This window comes from Eulemur rufifrons, chromosome 8 (genome assembly GCF_041146395.1).
Source record: "Eulemur rufifrons isolate Redbay chromosome 8, OSU_ERuf_1, whole genome shotgun sequence".
Classification (NCBI taxonomy): domain Eukaryota; kingdom Metazoa; phylum Chordata; class Mammalia; order Primates; family Lemuridae; genus Eulemur; species Eulemur rufifrons.
In genome coordinates, this window is record NC_090990.1 from 104337658 (window position 1) to 104364379 (window position 26722).

At 47.9% G+C, this 26722-nt stretch overlaps 2 protein-coding genes, 1 non-coding gene and 1 pseudogene across 8 annotated transcripts; all 4 read right to left on the bottom strand.

The window, feature by feature from the left end:
• Positions 1-1908: 1908 nt before the first annotated feature.
• On the bottom strand, positions 1909-6487 carry LOC138390375 (V-type proton ATPase subunit E 1-like; annotated as a pseudogene).
• LOC138390965 (U4 spliceosomal RNA) lies at positions 2798-2938 on the bottom strand. The gene has a single exon (XR_011234618.1). It is a non-coding gene; the product is annotated as a U4 spliceosomal RNA (small nuclear RNA).
• Positions 6488-7328: 841 nt separating the features above from the next.
• On the bottom strand, positions 7329-13070 carry ECM1 (extracellular matrix protein 1). 3 transcript variants are annotated; one of them, XM_069478827.1, is made up of 11 exons: positions 12907-13070; positions 11624-11686; positions 11442-11543; positions 11210-11287; positions 11035-11112; positions 10854-10937; positions 9845-10167; positions 9202-9576; positions 8459-8679; positions 8216-8303; positions 7329-7792 (listed from the first exon to the last, which is right to left on the bottom strand). In XM_069478827.1, the coding sequence occupies exons 1-11, from the start codon at positions 12974-12976 to the stop codon at positions 7562-7564; spliced, it is 1713 nt and encodes a 570-aa protein (XP_069334928.1). In that variant the 5' UTR covers positions 12977-13070; the 3' UTR covers positions 7329-7561. The 3 variants fall into 3 exon arrangements, with proteins under 3 accessions (XP_069334928.1, XP_069334929.1, XP_069334930.1); XM_069478828.1 differs by lacking the exon at positions 11035-11112; XM_069478829.1 differs by lacking the exons at positions 9202-9576; positions 11035-11112.
• Positions 13071-13596: 526 nt separating this feature from the next.
• Positions 13597-25453, bottom strand: TARS2 (threonyl-tRNA synthetase 2, mitochondrial). 4 transcript variants are annotated; one of them, XM_069478832.1, is made up of 18 exons: positions 25366-25453; positions 24839-25035; positions 23983-24106; positions 22944-23068; positions 22369-22486; positions 22215-22279; positions 21868-21946; positions 20521-20667; positions 20244-20342; positions 19717-19934; positions 19079-19241; positions 18706-18843; positions 18436-18513; positions 16170-16270; positions 15858-15959; positions 15629-15701; positions 14918-15032; positions 13597-13976 (listed from the first exon to the last, which is right to left on the bottom strand). In XM_069478832.1, the coding sequence occupies exons 1-18, from the start codon at positions 25429-25431 to the stop codon at positions 13828-13830; spliced, it is 2157 nt and encodes a 718-aa protein (XP_069334933.1). In that variant the 5' UTR covers positions 25432-25453; the 3' UTR covers positions 13597-13827. The 4 variants fall into 4 exon arrangements, with proteins under 4 accessions (XP_069334933.1, XP_069334931.1, XP_069334934.1 ...); XM_069478830.1 differs by having other exon boundaries at positions 25357-25453; XM_069478833.1 differs by lacking the exons at positions 20244-20342; positions 20521-20667.
• Between the last annotated feature and the right edge of the window lie 1269 nt (positions 25454-26722).

A 26722-nucleotide genomic window follows, 5' to 3' on the forward strand; every position in this document is an offset into this window, starting at 1 on the left:
ACCAATCTTGGCTGCTTAATCACAAGCATCCTCGTCATTTCGTCAACTGGTTGCAGTAGACATCCGTTGTAATGGATTGACCAGGTTTAATGAAACTGTAGTGGTAATACCAGTGCTGGACCACCAAACAGACACCATTAGCTTTTTTTGATGAATATTTGGTTTTGGATTGTGTTTCAGCACTTTTTCCAACCATTGTGCTGAATGCTTGCAATTGTCAAAAATAATCCATTTTTCATCACACATAACAATACAGTGTAGAAATGGTTTGCCTTTATGTCGTGACGGCAAAGAAAGGCAAGCTTCCAGATGACTTCTCTTCTCATGCTCATTTAAGTCATGTGGAACCCATCTATCCAGCTTCTTTACCTTGCCGATTTGTTTCAAATGGTCCAATATTGTTGGAATAGTAACGTCAAATCTTGCTGCTAAATCATGCCTAGGTTGAGGTGGATTCGCTTCCACTACAGCTTTCAGCTCATCATTATCCACCTTGGTCTCAGGTTGCCCACATGGCTCATCTTCAAGACTAAAATCATCCTAATAGAACTTCTCAAACCATTGATGTACTGTGTGCTCATTAGCCACAGCCTTCCCACTTTGTCGATATTTCAAACTATCCACACTGCATTGGTTCCACAATGGAATTCATGTTTGAAAATAACACAAATTTTTGACTTATCCGTGGTTTCACAAAAATTACTCTAAAAAATGTGAAAGATAATCATAAGCCAAAGTGTGCATTTGAATGACTGAGGATGTACCTTCACAATAAACATAAACAAGAAGTGTCAAAGTGAAATGTCAGAGATATCAACTATCAAAATTAGTACTTAAGGAAATCGGACATTTCATAGTTAATAACACAAAATAATAAAAAATTCTCTTTAGAGAAAGACAATATTATCCTGGGCCTCAAAGTATTTCTATAAATAACGTTTTGTTGTTGTTGCTGAGACAGAGTCTCACTCTGTCACCCGGGCTAGAGTGCAGTGGAGTCAGCCTAGCTCACAGCAACCTCAAACTCCTAGGGCTCAAGCAATCCTCCTGTCTCAGCCTCCAGAGTAGCTGGGACTACAGATGCGCACCACCACGCCCAGCTATTTTTTTTCTATCTTTAGTAGAGACAGGGTCTCACTCTTGCTCAGGCTGGTCTCGAACTCCTGACCTCAAGTGATCCTCCCGCCTCAGCCTCTCGGAGTGCTAGGATTATAGGCATGAGCCACCATGCTGGCCTATAATTTTTCAAAAACAATGTAAAGCACCTAAAACCCAAACAAAAATAAAAATAGTAGGTACAATAGATAACAGAAACAGATCTATAAGGTCTCCAGATACTGAAATTATCAGTATAGACTATAAGACAATTATTTTTTTGTTTTATAAATCTTTTGCTTTAATAAATAAAGCATTTTCATGGCTTAGGTTTCAAATCACATTTACAGATGAGGGAAACATCTAGGCCCAAATAGGTAACGGTGAAGCTACTACTGCTGGGAGGAATGCATGTGCCACATATGTTTTAAATCTAAAGAGCAAAGACTTCAAGGCAGAGAACACCATACACACCACCCTCTGGACTTGATAACTGGGAGCCAATGAGCAGGAGGCTCGGTGAAGTTCATGCAGCCACCATCTGATCCCCTCACCCAACGCTGCAGGACCAGCTAAGACCTGTGTTACTCTGAGATGAACTAGAGGTGGGGTCCTGATCATAGCAAGTGAAATGTTCTCCCACTGTTAACAATGAGGCCAAGGGCACTGGCCATAGAAGGGTATCCACTGATAAATACAGAGCAATATTAGGACAGCAAAGAGGAAGCTACACAGACACTCTCGTTTCTTCAAGTATCAGAAGCTTCCGTGTAGCAGCAGTAGAGCAGTGGATGGACTCCTTCTCCTAAAGGCCTAGTCCAAAAATTTCCTATGGGCATCTGCACCACACAAGGCTCCCGTACTTCTGGCATCATCTGCTGGGCTCTGAGGTCCAGCTGGCTTTCTAGGGTGCTGGAAACCTTTATTTGATGATCCCCATTATAGATCTCAATGCCACCAGCTATTTCCTCAGGCAAGTAAGCCTCCTGATCAATCTGGACATCAACATCATTTTCAGCGGCAATTTTGTACATAGCTATTGCCTTTTGCACTGCAGCCTTTGCCAGAGGTAAATCTTGTTTCCTGCAGTGAATAATTATTCAGGGCTCCAGCAGCTGGTACAAACCCTAGAGGACCAGTCCACCCAGCAGCACTTGGTACCTGGTTGTATCTTTTACCACCTTGCTGGGTCTCTGTTTTGCTTCATTAAGTAGGTCTGTGATAAGGACACCTCTTGCTTTGAGGACTCCGAGCCTTGCTTGATTCATCAGATTGGACGTCTGAATTTTCTTCTGCTGTTCAATCTTCTTCTCTCTCTTCTCATAGTATTCCATAATCTTCAGTCTTTGGGTTTGCACAAGCCGACCCCTTTCAATGTTAAGCTCTTCTCCTGCCTTTGCATCTATTTCTTCTGCCTTTTCATTGGCTTCTTGTTCAATGAAAGCCATCATATGCTTAATCTGCTTTTGCACGTCAGCATCGCTGAGGGCCAAGGCGAAAGCAATGCTAGGTCCGTGGGCAACAGGCTCAAGTTGAGGTTGAGGAGAGCAGTGGGAGGAACGGAAAGAGGAAAACTCGGCCACAAAACAATTATTATATTTAAGGAATAAAAGCCAAGATTGGAATAATTAGTTGGGAACTGAAAATTTTTAAAATTGATATAGTGGATTTTTTTTCTTTTTCTTTTTTTTTTTTTAGTCAGTCTCCGTAGAGACTGTCAAAAATTGCCAATGCCGACTATATTTCAAGTCATCATGGCGGGGTATTGGGAAAAGTTTTCAATTAGCAATAATCACGCCTCGGGTAAACCTCATTGGCTACGATACTGCCACTGTGCAGAGCTGATATAGTGGATTTTTTTAATTAAAAAAATTTTTTTAGGCTAGTCAAGGGGAGCAGTGGGTTATAGTGGATTTAAAAAGGAAAAAAAATTATGGAATTGAACATTACAATAACCAAAATTAAGAACTGGATCAGAAAGTGTTAGCAGCACGTTAGATGTAACAGAAGACAAAAATTAATAAACTGGAATACAGGTCAGTAAAAAATATTCAGAATAATGCATAATGACATAAAATGATAGCAAACATAGAGGAGAAAACGGATGTCACAATGGAAAGGTAAGTAAAGTCCTATCAAGAGAGGAAAGAAAATCTATGCACATATCAAAATATCACATGTACCTCATAAATGTGTACATATATTCTTTTCTCTTTTTCATTTATTAGTGTCACAGACACTGGTGCCAATAAAGCTGTCAAGTGTACACATATTCTGTACCAATAAAAAATTTTTAAAAAGAGAGAAAAGAATGGACATAGGCATATTTGAAGAAAAAAATGGCTGAAATTTTTCAAGAACTGATGAAGCACATCAAATCATAAATTTAAGAACCCAACAAATCCCAAGCAGGATAAATAAAAAGAAATCCACTGCCTAATATATCACAATGAAACTGCAGAAAACCAGACAAAGAGAAAACCATGAAAGCAGCCAGAGTAAAACAGACAAATTATCTTCAAAAGCCTAAACACTTGGAGGATTCACAGTTCCTGATTTCAAAGCTTACTACAAAGCTACATCAATCAAGACAGTGTGATATTAGCATAAAAGGAGACATACAGATTAATGGAACAGAATTGAGAGTTCCGAAATAAATCCTCACATTTACAGTCAATTGATTTTCAACACAGCTGCCAAAATAATTCAATGGGGAAAGAACAGTCTTTTCAACAAATGGCTATGGACAATTGTATATCCACATTGCAACAATGAAGTTGGAACCCTAACTCACACCATATACAAACATTAACTCAAAATGGATCAAGGACCTAAGTGTAAGACCTAAAACAGAAACACACAGAAGAAAACAAACAGGGATATATCTTCGTGACCTTGGGTTAGGCAATGGTTTTTGTGGTTTTTTTTTTTTGTTTTTTTTTTTTGAGACAGAGTCTCACTCTTGCCAGGCTGGAGTGCAGGTGGCTTCATCATAGCACACTGCAGCCTCAGCCTCCCAAGTAGCTGGGACTACAGGCATGTGCCACCATGCCCAGCTCATTTCTTTTTTTATTTTTTTTTTGTAGAAATGGGGTCTTATCATGTTGCCCAGGCTGGTAGAGCATTATTAATAAAAATTCACCAAAAAATGGAAACAACTCAAATATCCATGAGCTGATCAATGGATAAAATGTGCTATATAAGGGAATATTATTCAGCCACAAAAAGGAATGAAATACTGTATACCTGAATAAATCTTGAAAATATTATGCTAAGTGAAAGAAGCCAGACAGAAAGGCCACATATGGAATAATTTCATTTATATAAAATGTACAGAAGAGGCAAATCTATAGAAAATAGCTTAGTGATTGCTTAAGGCTGGGGGAAGGGGAATAGGGGATAGGGGAATTTGGTCCATAACACCTACCTCAGTTACTCACATCTCAAACTTGAGAGTCATGCTAGACATCTCCCTGAGCAAACAGGTTCTGTCAATCCTAAATAGCTTTTTACAATGTTCCCTCCCTCTTCATTCCCTCTACCATTAACAAAGTTCAGGATCTCAGAATTTCTTAGTTATTATTGACATTGAAGAATTACAATTTCAACCTCTGAACTGGTCCCCCAGTCCCTACCCTCTCTCCAGCTCGCCTATTCCTATTTACCTGTCTGTCCATTCATTTATCTTTTTTTTAAAAGATCTGTTCATATTACTTTTCTTTCACAATCCTTCAAAGATGTATATTCCCAGGTTGGCACGACTTCTAAAGATCTTCAAGATCTTCCAGAAAGCAGGACTAAGTCTAAATTTACCACCTCATGCTTAACTATTCCCCCACACCTTTTTTTACTTGCATGGTATATTCTTTCTTCCTTTCCTTTCCCTTTCCCTCTTTCCTTCTCTTACTTCCTTCCCTTCTCCTTTCTCTCTCTCTCTCTCTCTTTCTTTGAGACAGAGTCTTGCTTTGTCACCCGGGCTAGAGTGCAGTGGTGTGATCATAGCTCACTGTAGCCTCAAACTCCTGGGCTCCAGCGATCCTCCTGCCTCAGCCTCCTGAGCAGCTGGGACTGCAGGTATGTGCCACCACGCTTGGCTAATACCATGGTACATTCTTCAAATATACCATACATTCTGCCTTACTGCCTCCTCCTGGAAGATCTCCCTGAAGGCCAGGCTAGGTGGCTCACAGAATTCTGAGATACTTCTATCATTAGATATTCAAGTCTCCACAGACGTTAAAGACCTTGAGGACAGTGCTTTAGTACTCTTTACAGCTAGAATACTTTTAGCACTCCGCCTAACGCAAAAAGGACTCTTTGATTACTTTAGCTGAATTTTGCACACATTCAACGCTTTGTACATCCTTCCCTTCCAACAAAAGCCTACTCAAGCTTGAATTCCTCTATGAAGCGGTCCCTGGCCTCCCTACGTAGTCAGGAGCTCTGAGTCCTTTATCCACCGCCCCTGAATTTAACAAATTATATTTTAGTAGTTTATACAACTGACTGCCCTAAATGTTAACAGTTTCACTTTTTCTTGCTAACAGCAATCCTCCCCATGCTTACAGCCTCTCTCCAAACTCACCTCCTTCATTTAATAGTTCGCCGGTTCCTATAGAGAATTCTTTCTTTGAATTCAGCACGTGAAGCGTCTATTAAGTACTTGTTATTCTTTCATCATAGCGGCCTATTATTGCTCTCCCAGTTCCCTTCCTGTCCTCCGCAACAGACTGTCAACTGCAGACTCCCCCTCACCCTGCAGCACTAGGCACTGCACTTTGCGAAGGCAGCCCTGGAGCATCTCCGGGAACCTCCCGCAGAGACAGAGCCCTTTACAGACAGATGTCTCCGCAGGTAGGTTCGGCCTCCTGATGATAAGCCTTCACCGCCCAGGGATCCGCGGGCTCCCCGCGACTGCGGGATGGACCCCAGCAAGCACGGCGCGCGTCGGGTCGGGGTGGGGTAAGAGCAGCCAGGCCCTCCCTGCCCAGTTCCTCCGCTCCGGCCACGGCCTGACTGGCCGGGGAAGCCCGCGCAGGCGCAATGGCACTCTCGAGCACGTGACGCGAGCGCCGCTGGCGCCCCCGGCAGGGGCGGGGCCGGGCGCCGCTCTTGCGCGCTCCTGGGGCGGTGCGGTGTGGTATTTCTGCTGAAGACCTGCTTGGTTAGGGACAGCCAACTGGCCCCCAAATAAATAAGGAAATAAATAAAAATCTGTGAGGAGAGGCGGAGGGGGCGACGGATGTCGTTTTGAAAGCTACTGAGGCTCAGCTTGTCCCTGTCCTTGGCTCACCCTCTCCGCCAGAACTGGGGCAGGAGAAGTTCCCGCTTTCTGGAAAGTTGTTCTGGCAGCAGTCACAGAGGACTCGTCTCCCTGGACCCGAGTCTTCATTCTGCTTCCTTCGGCTCCAGCCTTAAGGCTCCGGGCTCCTGGGGGCAGCAGTGTGAGGCTGGAGAGTCCCTGTTACCGCCACCCTCTGTCCAGCTCAGCGCTGGGGCTACGGTCCCCTTCCCTCCGGCGGCACTGGAATGACACTCTCCTAACTGGCCTCCCAGCCTCCTTCCTTGCTGGCTGCCGACTCTACATTCTAAAAAAGGCAAATCGAACACATCCTCTGCTTGAAACTGGCAGTGCGCTCCCGGGGTTGGAGGCGCCAATATCTACTATAACCCCCGCGGATGAAGCATTCTGGTGAGCTCTAAGTTCCAGCCACATCTAGAGGAAGGCCACCAAAGAGCCAGGCCCTTTCAGCCTTGATGGTTGTACATAAACTGCCCCTCGCGCCCTCCACTTCTATCCAGCCTTGCGGCCCCAGAGGCCTTCGCCAGGCACCCCCCCCCCCCCCCGCCCCCAGCACTACTCCCACCCCTGCGGGGTCCTGTCGCACTCAGAGCGTGCCCTGTACCATAACACTTACCACACCTGCTAGGTTCATGGATTGCAAACAAAAGGGGCTGTGTGTTTTTGGATATGTATCCCTCAAGTCTTACACAGTACACATAGGGCTTCAATAAATGGATATTGAAGGAATCAAGGCATGGATTCCAAGGATCAGAAGTGAAGACTTAAAAATGTCAGGATGGGCCGTGGCATTTTGGGGGCTCCCCAGGGCCATGAACCCTGTCCTTTTCACCTTGCATCCTAATCACTAGCTAACAAGATAGCGCTCCTCTTAAAATGTTTGAATAAATTCAAGATGACAAATAGTGAAGACAAGGCCTTTAGTTGGGGTCCCACCACACAGCCTGTGGAACATTTGCTCAGTCAGTGAGGGCAGGGCAGTGGGCCTCAGGGGCCAGTCCCTGAAGGAAATCCAGGCAAGCTTAGGAGGGTGTGTTTAGTGTGTGGTGTTAAAGACAATGAGGATGCCAAATCCAAGAGGTGTTTACTATAATGAGTGTTGGAGGAGGGTGGGGTGGGCGGGGATGGGTTCCCCCATCCAATTCTCCAAGGCTCTAGGGTGACTCATTCTTCCTTGGGCTCAAGGGTGGAGCTGATATTTGTTCCCCCATTTGTGCCCTGCTCCCCCTGGCCCTTGGCATTCCCAGTATCTCCAGCCACTAGAGCCACATTCCTCAGATAATTGGTGTTGAAACAGTTGACCTGCTCATCCCCAGGATTGAGGTCACAACAGAAGGCAGGGTCTCGCCAGAAGTTACGTCGGGGACCGCACAGATCTTCGATGAAGGCTAGTTTCTGATGAAAGAGAAGAGTGAAACAGATGATGGTGAAGGGGTGATCAGAGGCCAGATGTGGATACTTGGGTGCCCAAAGTCCCCCTTCCATCCATTTCTGCTCTTTCTGGATGCCTTCCTGAGGCTCACAGGGCGCAAGGCTGCCTTGCACTGCTGGATTCCTTGTGGCTGACAGATGTGCACATCTGGGAACGCTAGAAGCTTGAGGCCCAGAGAAGGTATAAATAGGAACTTGGAAATAGGGGGCAGGCCAGCTCAGGAATGAAGACTTCTGGCAAGAAAAACATGTCCCCCACCAGTCCTCATTCTTCCTGAGGGCTGGTTTGAGATACTAAAGAGAAGGGGTAGCCTGCAGTTCTAGCCCTCTCCCTCCCCTCCCATGCATCCCTCTGGAGACTATGAGCCCCCTTTCCCCCACACTCACCTCGTCCTCGGCACAGCAGGCTTGTTCTGGAAATGGTAGTTCACAGCAGAGGGCAGTCATGTTGTGGATCAGCCCAGGAATCTGTTTACTATGTTGGGGCAAAAGAGATGGGGGTCAGGGTCTTTGGGCAACCTCTGGCATCAAAATGGCATTGAGATACCATGATTTTGCTCTTACCAAGGGTGCCCCAGAAGGAAGGTTTTGGGGAAGGGAAGAGTCGGGGAAGAACTGGGGAAGACTCACTGCTTGGTGAGAACTCTTTGTTTTCCACAGAGATGGCCCATAAGGTTGGGGGTGACTCGGCTGATGTCAATGGTCAAGATGTCCCGGTCATAGTTGGGGTAGGGGGCCCGACGGGCAAAGCACTCATCGCGAGCAAGGCTAGGAGGGTGGTGGCAACACGGGTGGTGATGGGTCTTTACAGCATGCTCCTGGTCACAGTATCGATCAAGGGAATCCTCCCACTGTGGGCCAGGGACAGGGAAGTCAGAAGCCTGGAAACTTGGCCCCTCCTCTCCTGACCATCTATATCTCCTATTGCCCCCCACCCCGCTATAAGATGAGGGGCTCTCAGCCCCAAGGGCCAAGAGCGGAGGGCAAAGAATTAGAGGACAAGGGGGCGGCCTGGATGTGTGGGGTTGAGAGGGTAGAAGTCCAGATGAGGTTCCGAGTTAGCCATGGGAAATGAACTGGAACAGTGGATGGAGAGGGTCAGGTGAGGCCAGAGCTGGACGGATGGATGGACGGTGGACAGGAACGTGTGTGGGGTCGTGGGTAGATGAGACCAGGAGTGCAGTATGAAGGCTTAAGATGAACAGACTCAGATGATGAACACAACGGATGGACAACAGCTACAAGCAGACGAGCAGGTGGACGCATTCACGGCAGGGAGGCACATGGACGGATGGACCGGCAGGATCAGAGGTCGAAGATGGGCAGGCAGGCAAACAGGCTGGGGGTGAGGGGCGGCTGGGACGCCCACTTACTGCCTTCCATGTACAGGTGTGGTTGTTCCCCTGGCGGCAGCAGCGCTGGAACTCCCCCTCCAGCCAAGTCAGAGCCTGTAGCTGCCTTTGGATGGGGTCAGTAGCGGGGAGGTTTCGTGGCACAGAGCGGAAGCGTCTCAGGTGGCAGATGTTCTTGACATTGGCCAATGTGGGCACCCCAGGAGGAAAAGGCAGCTCGGGGCCCGAGGAAATACCAGTCTGGTGGCCAGGGCAGGCCTGGAGCTGGTAGTGTGGCTGGGGAGCTTCCTCCTGGAAACAGGAGAATCGAGCCTCCCCCCGCCGTTTGCAGCACCAGTGGGCTCGAGTCTTGACCGAGAACTCGGCCTCACAGAACCGGGTCATTGCGTCCTCCCACTAGAGCAAGAGGAGTGGATCAGCCCAGCAGCCCATGGTCCACATTCCTGCCTTCCTCTCAGGCTCCAGGAAAGGACCCAGGGCAGGCAGGTAAGAAAGAGGCAGTGGCTGTCCTCTGCTCTCCTGGCACACTGGGGAGGCCCAAGGTGGGCCAGTGAAAGGGTCCTGAGGTTCCTCCATACCTAGGCCTAGGACTCTAGCCCGTAAAACACACACATACTTTCTGGGGGTTAAAGGACACCCCCAGTATCAAGAGCCCAACCCTTACCACGAGTTTTGCACAGTCTAGGCGGTTTGTGTGGCTGCGGCAGCGGCAGCAGCGGGAATATCCAGTCTCCAGGAAATTGAGGGTCTCACCCTGGCGAGTAAGGTGGGAGTAGCCAGACTGTGGCAGGTTCCAGGGGCCGTATACCACGTGCTGACGGTCAGGAAGGCAGATCTGGTTCAGATTGTCTGGAGAAGGCCGCCCTGGGGGGAAGCCATCCAGCCGGTGGCTCCAGCCCCCTCGGGGTCGGCCGTGTTGGCAGTGCTGGGCCGGATTCCAAGACTCAGGATTTGGATGGGATTGGCTCACGATTGGAGCTGGGTTTTCTAGAATGGAGAGGGGGGAATATGTGGAGGAATAAACAAAGGCTGGATGACGTGGGAGAACTTGAGGTTGAGGAGAAAGGTTTGGGAGGATATAGGGGAAACGAGGAAGAAATTAATCACTTTTGGACTGAGTGACTGAAAGGAAAAGAGAATTGAGGCATGAAATTCACAGCCTCCCCCATCTCCTCCCAGGTCAGGCCTGTTTCCTGTGCTGCTGCCCAAGGCTCAGGCTCCTGGTTCCTCTCCCCAGGGTCGTGAGCTAAGGCAGGGGGATGGACAGACCAAAGCTGTCACTCACCCTCTCTCTGCTTGATCGGAAGATCATCTCCTCCTGATATGGAAGAGGGGGGTCTACTGGGGCATAAGGAGTAAGCAAAAGTCACGTTGGGATGGGCATCTCCAGAAGAGAGGGACCTGGCTAGTTCTCATGCATAAAGAGGAGTTCAACAGAGAAAAGTGAAAATAAATGCTATTTTACGTCATTTAATCACATAACTTTATAAAATAGGTATTATTTCTTCAAATGTACAGATAAAGAAACTAAGGCTTGGAGAGGTAAGTAACTTACTTGAAGTTGCACAATTAGGAAGTGGCAGAGCCCACCATCTTGCTGGCTCCAAAGCCCATGCTCCAGGGTAAGGCCATGGGGTAAAGGTGAGTGGGAAAAGAGGAGAGGTGTTGCTTACCTTCTTTCTGTTCAATAGTGATTTGGGGAGGGGGTAGCTGTTCCTCTTGGAGAGGGATGGCTTCCTGAGGGTGAGCGGGGTCCACTGTAAGATAGAGGTAAGGGCACAAAGGTGCATGGATCAGACTGGTGTCAGCAAGACCCGTAGTGGGACGGAGGCAAGGGAGTGGGTGAGCACTCGCCTTTCTTTTCAGGGAATTGTGGAGGGGGCAGCTCTTCCTTCTGGGCAGGGATGGCTTCCTGAGGGTGAGGGAGGTCCACTGCAAGATAGAGGTGAGGGCACAAAGGTGTATGGATCAGACTGGTGTCAGCAAGACCCGTAGTGGGATGGAGGCAAGGGAGTGGGTGAGCACTCACCTTTCTTTTCAGGGAATTGTGGAGGGGGCAGCTCTTCCTTCTGGGAAGGGATGGCTTCCTGAGGGTGAGGGGGCTGCACTACAGAAGGGGGAGAGCGTCAGCAGCCCACCCTTTCTCCTAGCCAGGGCCAGGAGGTGGGGTGTGGCCTCTTCCCTCCTCTATCTGAAGAGTGGGAGGTAGGCTGGTTTAGGAACCTGGAGGGGTAACTGAGAAGGGTGTGTGATGGTCTTACCTTCCCTCTGTCCCTCCAAGGGAGGGCCATGCTGAGAGGTGTCGGGGTGATCCACAGGAAGGCTTTGGATCAGGGGTGGGGAGGGGGGTGCTGCATAGCCAACTAGAGGCAAGAGGGGAGACAGTCAGAGCCCACAGCTCCTCCCGGCCTCCCAATCCTAGGCTGCTCCCCCAAACTCTTACCTTCGTGAAGGTGCTGCCTGAAGTGCTCTGGCCTCAGCTCCCTCTGCCCTGGAGCCCTGAGGCCTGGAGGGAGGAAGGGCAAGTCAGGGCAGCTATGGGGAGCATATCCCTACGCAAGGGATGGGGAAGCTGTGGAGGTCAAGAGTGCAAGAGGGACAACCGGACACAAGAAATCCCTCTGTATGGACCTGCCCTGTGTCCCCTAATCCTCCTGACCCCAAACACACCTAGGCATGACCAACTGGGTTCTGAGAAAGCCTGTGACATTCTGTAGCTCTGCCTCTACCTGGCTTAGAGGCTGGGCCTAAAGGGAATGTGACATACGGAGCTGAGGAGAGAGGCCCTAATTTCCTCTGCTCGTGTCTTCCCTTCAGGGCTTGCGGGTTGTCCTCACAGCCTCTGCGGTGATGTTTCTCTGGCTTTCAGAGGAAAAAGCCCAGATTTGAGCTGGTTGGATCCTCACCTGCCCACCTCCTCCTCCAGGCCCTTGAAGTATCTTTAAACATCTTTCTGATAAGGAGCCTTTCCAGAAGTATAGGTGCCCCCACTCAGCTAATCTCAACTCCTCCTTAGTTTAGGTCTCAATTTAGGACCTGAGGGACCTACAGGGGAAGGCACAGGGAAGGGAATTACTTGTAGTGGATCTGCAGGCACAAAAGACTAGGAACTAGGAGGGACAATGACACAGGGCTTTACAGACATACAAACTAGAACTGTTGACATTCTCTCAAAAGTTTCCCTCAGAAGTTCCTTGTTTTGTTCAGGCATCAGAGCAGATAAAGATGTCAGTGGCTCTTGTGAGCAAAGGCAAAACAAATAAGAAAACAAAATGAAAAAGAAAAAAGCAGATAAAGAATGTGTATGTGCTAGACAGAGGGCGGGTCTGTGGATGGACACTCCTCCTCTCCTCCTCTAATCAGACAGGGATTCAGTTGGGGCTCCGTGAGTCGCAAGCCAGTTTTGAGCAGCCTGAAGGCCGCTTTTCCCTCCCTGCATACATCCTACCTGCCTAATGGCATCCTCCTCAGCACAGGTCCCTTCCTCTGGGAATCCGCCCACCCGCTCAGTTGTCCACTTGACTTCAATTTGGTGTTTCTTGGCAGCAACCTCCAGGAGCCCCTCCTGTGTCCCTGCCCCTACTTCCCTGGCTAAAGGCTCCAGTGCCCCAGGCTCCCGGTAGGCCTATCCGGAAAAGGGAGGCCAAATAGAGAATCATGTTGCTGGGGATGCTGTCTGGCATGCCTGGACCCAGACCCCTGCCCGTGCTGACCCACCCTACTCACCTCCCTCGGAGGCGGCAGAAGCGACAGCCAAACAGGCCAAGACCCAGGCTGCTCTGGGCACAGTCCCCATCCTGGGGTGAGGTCTGGTCACTGGCCACCCAGAAGGTGGGTTCTCTCTGGCAGATCTGGATTTGAAGGGCCGGGCTGCTGGAAGCCTGTTTCTCTGGGTGTTACTGCTGCTGTGGATTTCAGGGCCGCCTCTTCTCTTTATATGGCTGTCTGGTGCCATTTCCCGCCCTCCTTAGCTTCCTGCCATGACTCAGTCCCAGCTGCTCCTCCTCTGGTGGCCACTCCTCCCAAAGTCACCCTGAAGCCTCTTCAGAGGATTGAGAAGAATGGGGGTGATGGGAGGGGAGCATTCCTATGACCCCAAGAGAAACTGATTCAGAGAATCATGGAGCAAGAGATGTTTGAGCCCTTAGTCTGTGCCTCAATTTCTCCGTCTGCACGTTGCCTTCTGTGGAAAAGGGATCTGACAACCTATTGAACTGGGGTTGAGGAAACAGGGCACTGAGAGTTTACAGTGGGGAACAGGACAGCTATCCAAGGAAGCTCCCCTACCATAGGAGATCTAGGCTGTCCTTTTTCAATTTTCCCAACTCTCTGGGACAAAAAGGAGAGAGGTAGAGTAGAACTTCCTTTGATTCCCTCCTCTCAGGAGTCAGAGATGAAGACACATATCCAACAGCTTCAAGTTTATTTATTTTTTAGTGTCACTCTCCTCACATCCAAACAGCCAGAGCCTCCCTCCCTCTGTGGGGCCCCCAAACTAAGGTTCTTTTCAGGAGAGCAGACACATGTCTCCAGGTGAGTTCTGAGGATTCTGGGGGACTCCAGACTGTCAGTTAGGTTGGGGTCTCCCATATTTTTGGAGGCTAATGGCTCTTTTGGTCGGTCTTTGCTTCATCTACGGACGAAGGCTCAGAAAACTTCTTCAGCATTTGGGACCCTGGCGTTCTGTAGTTCCACCAGCCGCTGCACAGCCTCAGTCAAAGCCCACTCCCCAAGATGACGATTATCTCGGGTCCGAATATTCACTGTTCTCTTACTTTGCTCTTTCTGGCCAACCACTGCAGGAAGAGGAAGGGAAGTTTAGGAATTTCAGGGCAAATTCGTCCACATGAGATACTTCCTTTTGCTATGCAGAAATTTAAGAGACCTAAATCTTTAGGAAGGGAGGGAGCAGAGGCCAGATATGCTTCAAAGAAAGGATATATTTAGCTGTGTCTGCTCTCCAGTTCCCTGAGCAGACAGGGGAATGTTCCAGCCCCTGCAAGCCTTATCACTTTCCGTCAGGAGCCCAGGGTCAGCGACACTGGAGTCAGGCAGAAAAAGACAAACAGATTGAGAACGAGAGAGAGAGAGAGAGAGAGAGAGAGAATGTATGTGTGTGTGAGTGTGTGTGTGCATTTGGTGGTGGGGGGGATTAGAGGAAGGGGAAGATGGTAGGGGTGGAACAAACGTGCAAGTATGTATGTACAGATTGTGGCACAATTTGCTCTAAGTGTTCGCAGGGTGAGTGGGGTGTGTAAAACTAGAGAATCAGGTAATCTGGCTAAGGAGTTTCTGTTCCTGGCCTTCAAGTTAGAGCTCTGAACCCTGGAAAATAAAAAAAGCAGGAGAATGCCAGAGCTACACTATTGTCCTTAAGGCCTTTCTCCTCATCCCTTAGGGCTGACTCCATCTAGGTCTAGAATAAACAAGGCTAATTAATTAATGCCTTGTTAACCTTTCCTGTCCTTTTCTCTCTGATGCTTCCTTGGTTAATTACCCTAACAGACGCTAAGAGCTAGAGTGGGGTTAACAAGAGGAAAACTGTTGTGAGGGTCAGAAGTGGTTGTAGGGAGGGTGGGCGTGGTATCCTGAATCCTGGCTCCTACCCAGCTCAGGTAATGAGCCCTGCTTAACCCAAATATGCAGATAACCAAACTTAGTAGACTTAATAGAAAGAAGAATGCGGGGGGTGGGAGAACACATGGCTCTGAGGTCCTAGGCTGACCCACTCACTTACCAAACTGAAAGTTGTAGTGGGCAAGCTGGGCCCGGCGGACTTTCCTGCTGAGGGTCAGTCCAGAGTCGGCATCCAGGTCGCTGGCCAGTCCTGCAGCCTGCAGGCTCTGTTGTGCCTGCGACAGAGGTTTGGTGACAGGAAGTTAAGGTACTGGAAGGCTGAGGAGCTAGAGCAATCTGATGCCACTCATCCTCAATCCCCCCATCTGTTCCTCCTTGCCCTGCCTCAGTGCTCGCCAGTTCTGACCACGTCTCCGCATCTCATCTCTACACTGAGCCCTCCTCCCCATGCCCATCTGCAACCCCAAGACTTTTCTGTCTGCTTCCTACTCAAGATGAGCCCTCAGTTCTTCTCTGGACTTTGCCTGCTTCCAGCCACGCTCAACTCTGGTACTGTCATAACCTCAATTCTCTCTAGGAAGGAAAAATGAAGCCAACATTTCTCCAAGCCCATTTTTGTGCCAAGTGCTCTGTTGGCAGCGTTTAACATTTGTTAATGTAACTTTCACACATCTCTATAAGGCAGAGATTAGTCTCATTTTTTTAGATGTGGAATTTTCAGCATACGGGACAGCAGCCACTCAAACCCAGTCGTATGGCTCCAAGTGCTGTGCCCTTGCCACGACCCTGCACGGCCTCTTCCTACCCATTGTGGGCACCAGACTCCCCACTGGTCCTGCTTCTGCCCCTTTTCTTGCCCCCAACTCCTCACCTCCCTGGCATATTCCTCTTGCTCAGTCCTCACAGGGATGACCACCACCTGGAACGGGGACAGCCAAAGTGGCCTGGTTGGGAGAGAACAGATGAGGGCAAATTATTCATTCCGGCTCTGGCCACAAGTGTGGCTGCACGGAGCAGATTTGAGAAGGAAAGAGAAGCTGGCATATGAAGGGGGAACAGGATCTGGAGCATGAACAGAAACCCAGGGTCAGACATCTCACCATTTTCCCCCACAGCTTTCTGCCAGCACTCCCAACAGCCTTTCCACAGATCCGAGCACTGCTCGGTGAATGAGGACTGGACGCTCCAGGGCCCCCGCCTGCCTTGGAAGGAAAAAGGGGAGTAGGTGGAATGGCAGAAGTGTCACGAATTGTGTGCCCAAGATCACCTTCCAGTTTTCAAGAAATATTCAGCACTGGCAGAGGAGAGCATGAAGGATTTGTTTTAAGTTTTTAGGGTCCAAGGTAGACGGGGAGCTGTAGACCTATTCCACTGGCTGTTGAGGGAAAGGGGGATGGGGCAAAGTTCTATACCCCTTGAACTGGAGGTCAAATCTCAAGGGCAGTTGGAAGTCAAGCTGGATTGTCCCACACTGATGGGGCCGATTCAGGGCATCGTGGAGGTGCACGTCAATCTAGAAGAGACAGACGGGAGGGCATGAGAGCAACCAGAACCAGAATCCTCCATTATTCATGCCATCCCACCCTTTAACTTACCCATGATCCTGGCTATCTGAAGAGTCATGTCACCCACTGTACCATACTCTACCCCTCTACCTCACTCTGCTTCACCAGCTCTGGCAGTGGTTCTCAACAGCTCTCTCCACTTAATAATGGTGTTATAATATTAGGGGGCAATCCGTACCCTGGCCTCTCAATTGCTTGAGCTCCTCATCTCAGAGACCTTCAGCCCCACTCACACTATGGCTACACCCTTCATCCTATCATCTCCCCCAAGGGCTGTACCTCTGAAAACAGTCCACCAACTACGCCACTCTGATTACTGTCTCTTGGTCTGCCAGATGTGACAATTATTCCTACTACTCACTCTTTAACCCGCAGGTTCCTTAACTCCTTTTTCCTTCCCATCCCCAGACCCCTCCCACCTCCGTTTCCTTCCCCGTGCAGCTGTACCCATTCTCCCTAGTTCCTCTTGTACCAATCATGGCTCTTCCACCACATCCACGTGGCAACCCCCACCCTGGCAGCCCCTTAGCTTCCTACCTCCTTGGCCCTGGAACAGAACTGCTTATTGCTGCCCAACATGTCACATTCCACACAGATGCAAAAGCAGAGGTTCATGCCACCATGGAAGTTACTGTTTCGAGACTGAACTGGTCCCTTGCTGCTGCCACCAATCTTTTGGCTACACTAATCAGCTCTCTGCCCATTCTCCTCAGGGATTTTCAAGCTTTCTCTTCTCTTTCTCTTTTTAAAAATAGTATCTCAGCAATTTATTAGATCGATTTAACATAATACACACTTTATCACTGACTATTATCTCTGTAACCCTGAGCATACTGTTTAGCCTCTCTGAACCTTTTTCTTCTTAGTAACATAGATATTTTACTTTCCTAGTATTGGTGCTGAAATTGAGCAATAAAACACATTTTCATTCTTTCACATTTTCATTTACTATTTATTAAGCAGCTAAACAAATATCATGTGCTAGAACAGACATTTGGGACATAAAAATGAGGAATATACACGTTACCCCAGCATAGTGCAAAGCAGCTATTGAGCACTCAAAAGGGTTCGCCTGTATGGTTCATATAATAGTTTTTGAGTAATTTCCTCTCTCTTCATGTCTTCATCCCACTCACTGACAACTCTCCTCTCCTCCACTCCCATCTCAGCAAATGATCCTGCCTCCTACCTCATGGAGAATTCAGATGATTGATATCATGGGATGAGAAAATACCTAGACTTCTTGTCACCACACCTGTAAACTTCCTTGCATCTACCCTCAGCCTTTCCTTCCACTCTGGATACAATGGCAATGGCGGTCCCTCCTGTGAAGGGCTCTCAAGCACACCCCAAGCCTCCCGAGGAACTTCCCTCTACTGTAACCCCTTCTCTCACAACTTCCATTTCTGTCTCCACAATAGGCTTCCTCTCATCATAGCATTTAAACATTCTCAAATCTCTCCCTTCATGAAAATATTTCTTTTGATTACTTAGGTCCCTTCAGTTACTCTTTTGCCTTTATAAGAGCCAAACTTCTTGAAAGAGTTATATTCATTCATGCACTGCTGACTCCACCCTCAGGCCCCACTTTACTGAAAATGGTGCTTCAAAACCTACTAGCCTTCTTATTGAATCCAGCAGATACTGTTCAGTCCTTTTTTCCCCTAAGTTCTTTCACTTCTTCCAACTTGCCACGTGACTTTTCATCCCTACCCCAGCCTCTGCCTGCACTGTTCTCTCCTGAAACACATCTTTACTTGGTCAACAATTACCCACTTTTCAGACTGGAAAGTGAGTCCTGCAGGAAGCCTTTCCTGACCCCCGGAGTGTGCTAATCCCCTGCCCCCACTCCAACATGCTCCCTTAGTGTCCACACAGCACTGATCCCACATCACTGACATGGCCTATTTACCTTCCACAGCCCTCACTAGACCAAGTTCCATGGGAGCAGGAAATGTATTTTTCTTCTTTATATCCTATATAAGTTTAAAACTATTTCTTTATAGCTACTAAATATTAAATAAAGCAAAGCAAAAAATAACCCATAATACTCTGAAATAAAAATAAAAAATAAAAATAAATAATAAAACACTAATTAGGGTCCCCAGCTTACCTTAGGCCCATAGAAGGCACCATGTCCAGAGTTGAAGTCCCAGGGTTCTCCAAATTCCTCCAGAGCCCGTTGAAGGACCTTTAGAGGGAATGAGACAAGAGAGGAATATATTAATGTTATCTTAGACTTCATGAGCAACACATCTCTACAGTCCCTGACAAATGATCCCATCAACATTTGCCTCTATCTGAGAACCATGGTTACTGTACCCTCCAGCCTTTTCCACTAGAGAGTGGTTTATCTGCCTCTGTTTCCCCACCTCCTGCTCACCTGTTCAGCCTGGTCCCAAAGGCAAGGGTCCCCCAGGAAGCCAGAAGGCCGAGTGGACAATGCCAGGTGGAAGGAGAAGCCAAGGATGGCATAGACAGAGCGGAGGAAATCAAGACAGCTTCGGATCTCTGCTTCCAGCTAGGGGCAGGAAATAAGGGTGGGTGAGCTGTGTACCAGCTAGAGATCTAGGATGATGGTAGTCTGGGGGCAACAGGGGGCAAAAACATAGAGAGGCAGCAGAAGAAAACTGGGGGTAGAATATAGCTCAACTGTAGTATACACAGAGGGCAACGGAAGGTCAGGGATGTCAGAGGTTCACAGAGAGAATGGCAGGTGGTCTAGAGAAGCTTTGATGGAGCCAGGGAAGGGCCACCTGATCTGGTGCACAGAAAATGTGAGCATCATCCTGCTGGAAGCACCGCAGCCGGGTCAGTCCCCCCAGACCACCAGAGGCTTCAGCCCGGTGCAGGGCCCCGAAGTCAGCCAGTCGCAGGGGCAGCTCCCGCCAGGATCTGGGCCGGTGGGCGAACATCAGGCTGAGGTTGGGGTGGGGTGGGGAGGGGTCAGGGCCACAGGGAGAACTAGCCCCTGAAGATTGCACCCCACCCAATCTGCTTGCCTACTTTCTCCGCACCATCAGCTAACGCTGTCTCCAGCCTTAGCACGTCCTCCCACTGAGTCCTGTCAATCCCACTCATCGCAGCCTGAGTCCTGCCTGGTTTAAAAGTGAATTTCTCAGTAACACAGTAAGAGACATCATTTACTGCACCTCTGTTCTGTGATGGACTAGAACCTTGGATAGCAACTTCAAATCCTTGACATTACTTGCAAGGAGACTGAGGCCTTAAGAGGCATGATGATTTTCTCAAGTTCACGTGGTTAGCTAGAGGGCGGATTCAAGACTCAAATCAGGTGTCCCAATACTTTCCCCAGGTGCTTTCTGTTACTTTTTAGCAACCCAGTTGTAACCCTAACCCCAGGAGGACCCAGGCCTCCTGGCTCCCAGCTCACCAGTGTGCAGGGCAGTTCATGGGCTTGAGGGCAAGTGTGTCTGTGGGAGGCCTGGCAGGGTGGTCACTCCGGGAGCTGGCAGGTCTGTCAGAGCCTGGGGGCTGCAGGGCAAACATGTCTTCCCTATAATGCTCCCAGTGCCCTGACTGTTCCCAGAGTTTTGTAGAAAACAGAGTGGGGGTTTTCACCTCTGAGAAACCACGACGAGCATACTCAGCCTGGAGAGGAGGATACAGACATGGAAGGTCAGAGTAACTGCGAAGAGAGGAGGCAGGGTGGCAACTGTGTGACTCTCCTGGGCACTCAGGATCATGGCCACAACCTATTTAATATTAAATACCACATCCCATCTCTATGCTCCCCCACTACAGACCACATAATTGTAGTACCTTGCTAAAGGTCACCAGCACTTTACAATATTTATGTTTATGCTTCCAACCTGCCTCTTTTAACTCAAACACCTTAGCTTCTTCTAGGCCCTCAGCCCCTCCCTGGTCTTCTTTCCCCTGGATTTGGGTCTCCCTTACCCTGATAAACGCCACCAGTGCATTATACACCCTTGTTCCTCGTGGCAGGAAGAAGCAACTCCCGGGGCTCAGTTCATGGAAGAAGAAGAGCTCCTGTTCCTGGGGTCAGGAATGGCAATGGTCATTTCAAAGGGAGGGGAGTGGATCTGGAAGCCAGAAGAAACTGTTGGAGCTGTTCAGCCTGTTTAACTGAATCTGCTTCCAACTTCACAATCATGTTCCTTCCTCTTTCTCCAACCCTTATTACCATCCCTCCCTATCTTCCCAGTCTCCGTACCTTCCCAATGCGCCGGTGGTCCTGCAACTCTGCTTTTTCTCTCCATGCTTCCCAAACTCTCAGTAACTCTGCTGTGGGGAAGGAAATCCCTGATACTCTCTGCAGTGTCTCTGGGGCCCCTGAAGACCTCCACAGGGATGATGAGTTCTGTGGGAGGACACATAGGGAATCAAGGGGAAGACAAGGACCGAAGTTACCCAACCTCTTTTTCAAGCCTCATATAATACTCTCATTGTAAGCATCACAGGTGCACCACTTAACAATGATCCTCTCTCATCTCTCTCACTCCTTTTCCCACCATCACCACCAGTAGGATGGACACCCCCATCCTCTAGACATGACTCTTCCGTGTTTACAGCCTTGGAGTTGCCTGACTCTTGATTCCAACATACATCCTGGTCAAGCCTAACCTTACTCTGCCACCTCTTTTTCTCCCCATTCTCACTACCACTGCCTGTCCGGTACCCCTGTACTTCCTCTTCTAATCAATGCCTGCTTAGGGGAGTAACCATAAGCTCTGGTCAAATGTCAGTCTACCCTGCCCTTATCAATATCCCATACAGCTACTAGAAAAATCAGTCTTCTACACCATATCCTATTCTTGGCCACAAGAAATTCAAAAGCCTCTGCTCGTGCTTTCCTTTAACAATAGTACTAATACAAAACAGCCTACATTTTATAGCACTTTTTAACTTTTCCTCCTTTCTCCTGCATCAGTGGGTTTTCATTGTCTTTATGAGGTAGATTTACTGGTAGGACAGGAAGGAATTAATAACCTCATTTTATAGATGGAGAAAATGAGTAAGGAGATTTCCCAAAGGCTACACACCTCATTAGTGCAGAGTGAGAGCCAAGTGCAGATGGCTAGGTTTTCAGTTCAGGGCTTTTTGCTCTAGGCATCTGCCTATCCCCTTGCTCCTCGCTCCTATCCCATCTAGTAACTCATCTTGTCCGGGAACAGTATTTTCACAAAAGGCATGCCCTTGACTTGAGGTGTTCTCTTTGTGTCTGTCAAATGTGTTCATCTGTCCCCCTGGACCATGCCTCCTCTCTCTTCAGGAGCCTTCCCTATCTGACCGTGTTTAGCCTGCTCATGCACTCCTGTTTCATCTGCCTTGACATGGATGTCAGAGGGGATCTGGACTGGCTTCTGGGCCCTGGCAGGGTGTCCAGTATCTGCCATCAAACTGGGAGTTTCTAGAATGTGAGGTTTAAGTATCTTTCTCCTTCTGGATTTTCCCCTTAGCTATCAGAGTAGAGAAGGGGCTGAGAGAAGGGATCTTCCTATTCTCCTGCTCACTCTAGTGAAAACAGGAGTCTTAACCTAACTCTGCCCCCACAACTGACCGTTAGCAGCTTCAGTCCTCCAATCTGTCCAGTATGCCGAAGATGGGGGCCCTGGCAAAGATCAACCAACGTGCCACACCTGGGAGAAAGAAGAGGCCAGTTAATGATTTCTAGATTCTTGAGCTTCTAGTTTTCTCCCTTTCATGGCCTTTCGGGGACAGAAAAAGAAGGTGAAAAGGAAAGAACTGTTCTATAGACAGAGCAATGGCAGATAAAAATCAATTCCGGGTCCCATTTCTTTTTCTAGAACAACACAGATTGCCACCTATCTTCCTTGCCTTATCCCATTTCTGGCCTTCAGTGCTTCCTCACCTTTCTCTATTTCTCTTAATCTTGACAACTCTTACCCATATACTGTTGCTGTTGGACCTGTCACTTTCTCCTCAATCAGGTGAAGCTTAAAGGGGTTATCCTGGAAGGAGGTAGAAGGGAAGACTCAAGATAAGTCTTTATTGCCACAAAGATGTCCTGGAAGAGAGCCACCTCTTCCCTTCACCCTACCTTAAAGAGCCGGCGAAGCTGATCCCGGGAAGCCTCTAGCCTCCGGAAGGGTTGAGCAGCGGCTGCAAGTTCCTGGCAAATCCGCTCCAGAGCAGGTAGCTCTGAGCCCTGAATTGTCCTGGAAAGAGGAGAGTTGGTTGGCTTGCATCCTGTAAGACGCATCAATCACTTGGGTGACACACCTGTTAGCTAGGGGATGAAGTCCTGCCTTTTAGAAAAAAAAAATCTAGAGTTATCAGCAAAGACAAACTCAGAAAACATAAATAGGAAATCAGGTTACATATTTTAGAGCTGGAGAAGTAGTTCTATGCATGAAGTTAAAAGCAGAGTGTGGGAAATGGACAAAATTAGAATAGTAATGAGAGGATGAAGTAATATTTGAATTCATGAAGGCCAAGAAGATAAGTTTCAAGCAGAGTTAGCCAGAAGAGGAGGGACATGGAGAATGTGGTACCAATGAGGCCTACAGAAGCCCTCTTCCAGCTTTCTCCTCCAAATCGGACATGCTTGGGACCCCTGAAAAGGGTCTCAGAAACCACCCCAGAACCCTCTTCTTCCTTCCTTGCATTACTCACCGATCCTTTCCCAGGAAGAAATCATGGTAAAAGCCACGTTCTGTACTTGGACCTCGGCAGAGAACAGCACCTAGGAATTGTTCAGCTGCTGCCCCTAGGACATGGGTGCTGGAGTGCCAGAACACCTGGGTTCACAAGAAAGTTTATAAGTTGATAAACTTTTCCCTTAACCCCTGGATCTCTGTTCTCTTCCTCAGAGAAGCTGGTGGGAAAACCAGTATGGCTCTAGGAATAACTACGACAACATGGAGAATCTAGATTTTGGGAGTGACCACTAAATAGTAAAAGGTTTAAAAAAAAAAAAAAAAAGACTGCATAGAAGAGAAAGCACAAGGCCAGTATCTTTTCTTCTTTCAGTGCATAGAAGCCCCAGCTCTACCCCTCCTCAATCCTTGGTGCTTCCCAGTCCTGGAACATAGAAGCAGGAGGCTAGTCATCCTCTGCTGCTCCTAAAACCTTTCAGGGCTTCAGAATAAACTATCTTCTTAAGACAGTAGTTCCCTAGGGCTTTTAGTCCTATTTTTTTTTCTATCCCAGTAATCTAGAGTAATACAACTACTACTCTAGGATATGGTCACCATTTACACAAAGATGACATGAGAACTCCATTTTTCTGGATGCTAATAAACAAGGTCTGTGTTACCCAAGCTGAAATGAAGAGGACAAAGTGGGAGGGTGGCCAGGTTGTGTGTTCAGTTGTGGAAGCCATGTTAGAAGTGAATATACACTACAGATGACTTATAATGTATGTACTCAAGAGATGAAGGGGCTGAACTGGCATATTATCCCTCTGTTTTTCAATATATTATCCCTTCCTTTCAATTGCACAAACATTTGCTTAATAGACGGAAGCTAAATAAAAACTTTCATCATTGAGTTTTCAGATTAGCCAGGAATAGTCAGATAGTCAAGATAGTCTGTGATGGGTCTCCCTCTCATCTGCAAATGGAGAAACTGAGGCAAAAGAAATGTTAGCATCTCCTGCTTAAATATCTGTTAGTTTAGTAGCCACTGCATCCCTGATAAGAAAGTAACTTACCGCTTTCCCCTCTGGTGAATCGAATGTCAGAAATCTGAGATCAGAATCTGTCTCCAGGGGCCGCTCCAGATCATAAAATTCTCCATTCACTTGAGCAGCCACTGCAGTATCCGCCAGTGTTGAACTTCAGCAGTGGAAGGTGGGGATGAAGAAAAAGACAGGGTTACAAGGCACAGAAAGACAAACATCACATGTTCTCACTCATATTTGGGAGTTAAAAAAGTTGATCTCATGGAGGTGGAGAGTAGAATGATAGTTAAGAGAGGCTGGGAAGGATGGGGATTGAAGAGAGGTTGGCTAATGGGAACAACATACAGTTAGATAGAAGGAGTAAGTTCCAGCATTTGACAGCACAGTAGGGTGACTGTAGTTAACAATAATTTATTGTACAGTTTAAAACAGCTAGTAGAGTTGAAATGTTTCCAGTACAAAGAAATGATAACTGTTTGAGGTGATGGATATCCTAAATACCCTGATTTAATCATTACACATTGTATGCATGTATCAAAATACCATATGTACCTCATAAATATGTACAATTATGTATCAATAAAAAAGTAAATTAATTAATTTAAAAAAGGGTTACAATCCACAGGCGAAGAGACTATTCTGTCAGCAACTCTATACTTGCAAAGAGAAAACAAACTACCAGAGCAATAAAACCTATCATTTCTTTCCCCAATGGAAGGGTAGAGACTCTGATGCAGAAACTAATGCAGATAAAAGAAATCCTCAAGAAAGGATATCTTGATGGGGATGGAATAGGAACAAGCAAACCAAGTTTTCTTCCCCTGCTCAGGTGCAGAGGAAGTAAAGGGGGAGGATAATCCTAGTAAGTACAGGATGGGTCTGGTACCTGATCTTCTGGGCTAGTTGGTAAGGGGTTGTGTTCCATGCCACAGCATCCACTTTCTGGCCTCCAGGAAGTGATATCTTAATAGTTCGGGGTTCCTTTTGTGCCATGCTTGCTAACCTCTTTACGTGAGCAGCCCATAGCTCCTCAAAAAGGCCAAGCCGCTCTGCCAACCAGTGCGGAGGGGTCGGCACAGCTGCCTGGAGGGAAAGATACGTTAGCAGGAAACACAGGTCCCATCATTCCTTCTTACGATTGGGGATGATAGGACTTGTGGATATTTAAGTGGCCTTGGTCCTAATCTCTAGTCTTTTAGGTGACTGGGTGATACACAGCCCTAGGCTGGAGGCCCTACGAAGCTCTGCGCTCCCCAGACCGCAGACTCAAGCCGTAGGGCGGCCCTGTCCGGGGACAAGAGGGACTGGGGAAAGGAGTAGTGGTGGGAGGCTGGGTGGAGAGCCTACATACATCCTTGAGCTTTGGCTGGGCTGGGTCCGATGCAGTACGGAATTTTTGGGTACCTCACGCACCGTGTGCAGCCCGCAGGCCTGTAGCCCTGAGAGCCGGAGCCGCTGCCACCTCTGATACAGTCCCATGTTCCTTCAGACCTGTGCCTGCAACCTCAAACAGATTATCGCCGCTTCTCCTTCACCAGATTCCTCATTGGCTTCTGGCCCAACAATGTTTCTGCCTATTGGTTCCTACAGCTGCCACTCTTGCCTGGCACCACCTCCAGGAACTCCGCAGGGGTACACCCCACACAGCACCAGCAGCTGTGCAAGTGGTTCCGGCTGGCCGGAAGACCGAAACTGTAACACGGGCCCGCAATCCTCAGGCCCGCAGCGTTTCAGCTGAAACCCTAAAGGGACAATAAGGTGTCCTGTGGATTTGACGACAGGGGGAGGTGAACTTTTGAGAGCAAGAATGGGAGAAAAACAGACAGGAAATGGTAGTTAGTAATTTCCCTTTAACCATAAATTTTCTTTTGCAAAGTCCTTACAGAAAAACGTTAAGACTAAGCATAAACTTTAGAACCAGATAGACCTAGTGTAAATTCTGGATCTGCCATTAACTATGTAATTTTGGGCAAATTATTAATTGCTTTAAGCCTCAATTTTTTCAACTGTAAAATGGGAGTAATAATAGTATCACTCTGAATTGTGGAGTTTAATGTAAATCGTCTAGTATAGTGCATGGTTTTTGGTAATGGGCAACAGCAACAAGAAGCAATTATGGTAAATGGATATAACAGCTTTAAGGCTGAAGCAAAGAATTTGCAAAGGTCACTTCTTTGAGTTCCTTCATATTCATGGTGCTTAAAACGGACTTTGGAGACCTCTTAATCTTACATATGAGGAATTCAAGGTCAGAGAAGGTAAGTGATTTAAGGTCAAACAGCAAGTGCTGATGCTGGCTTCTGAATCCAAGTCTTGTACTCTTCCAACACACCATGCTTTTTCTAGTAATAGAGTTTACTTCCAATATACTCCCCCAGCACCTCAGAAAAAAGTGCCTAACTAGATTATCCCTCTGCTCCCTACATAAGCCCTTTGCCTCTCATTCCCATCCCAGCTCTCAACTTCCTTTGTTCCTTCTCTTCCCTCTCCCTGCTACATCTAGAACACAAGAGTAGGTATATTTGGTTACTTTTACACAGTAAAAATGGAAATATGGTCAGATTTGTAGTAAAGTATGAAAGGAAATGGATTTGGGGGCAACTGTCAGGCTCTCAGTAATTCCCATCATTCCCCTCACCTGGGGGTGGGGATGGTTAGAGTTGGTTCTGAAGTTTCAATGGTGATAGAATCAAGGGTTGTGGAGGAAGAGCTGTCAGAGAAAGCAGTTTAATCTAGGTTTCCAGAGAGGCCGGAAGTTCTGTCTGGGGAG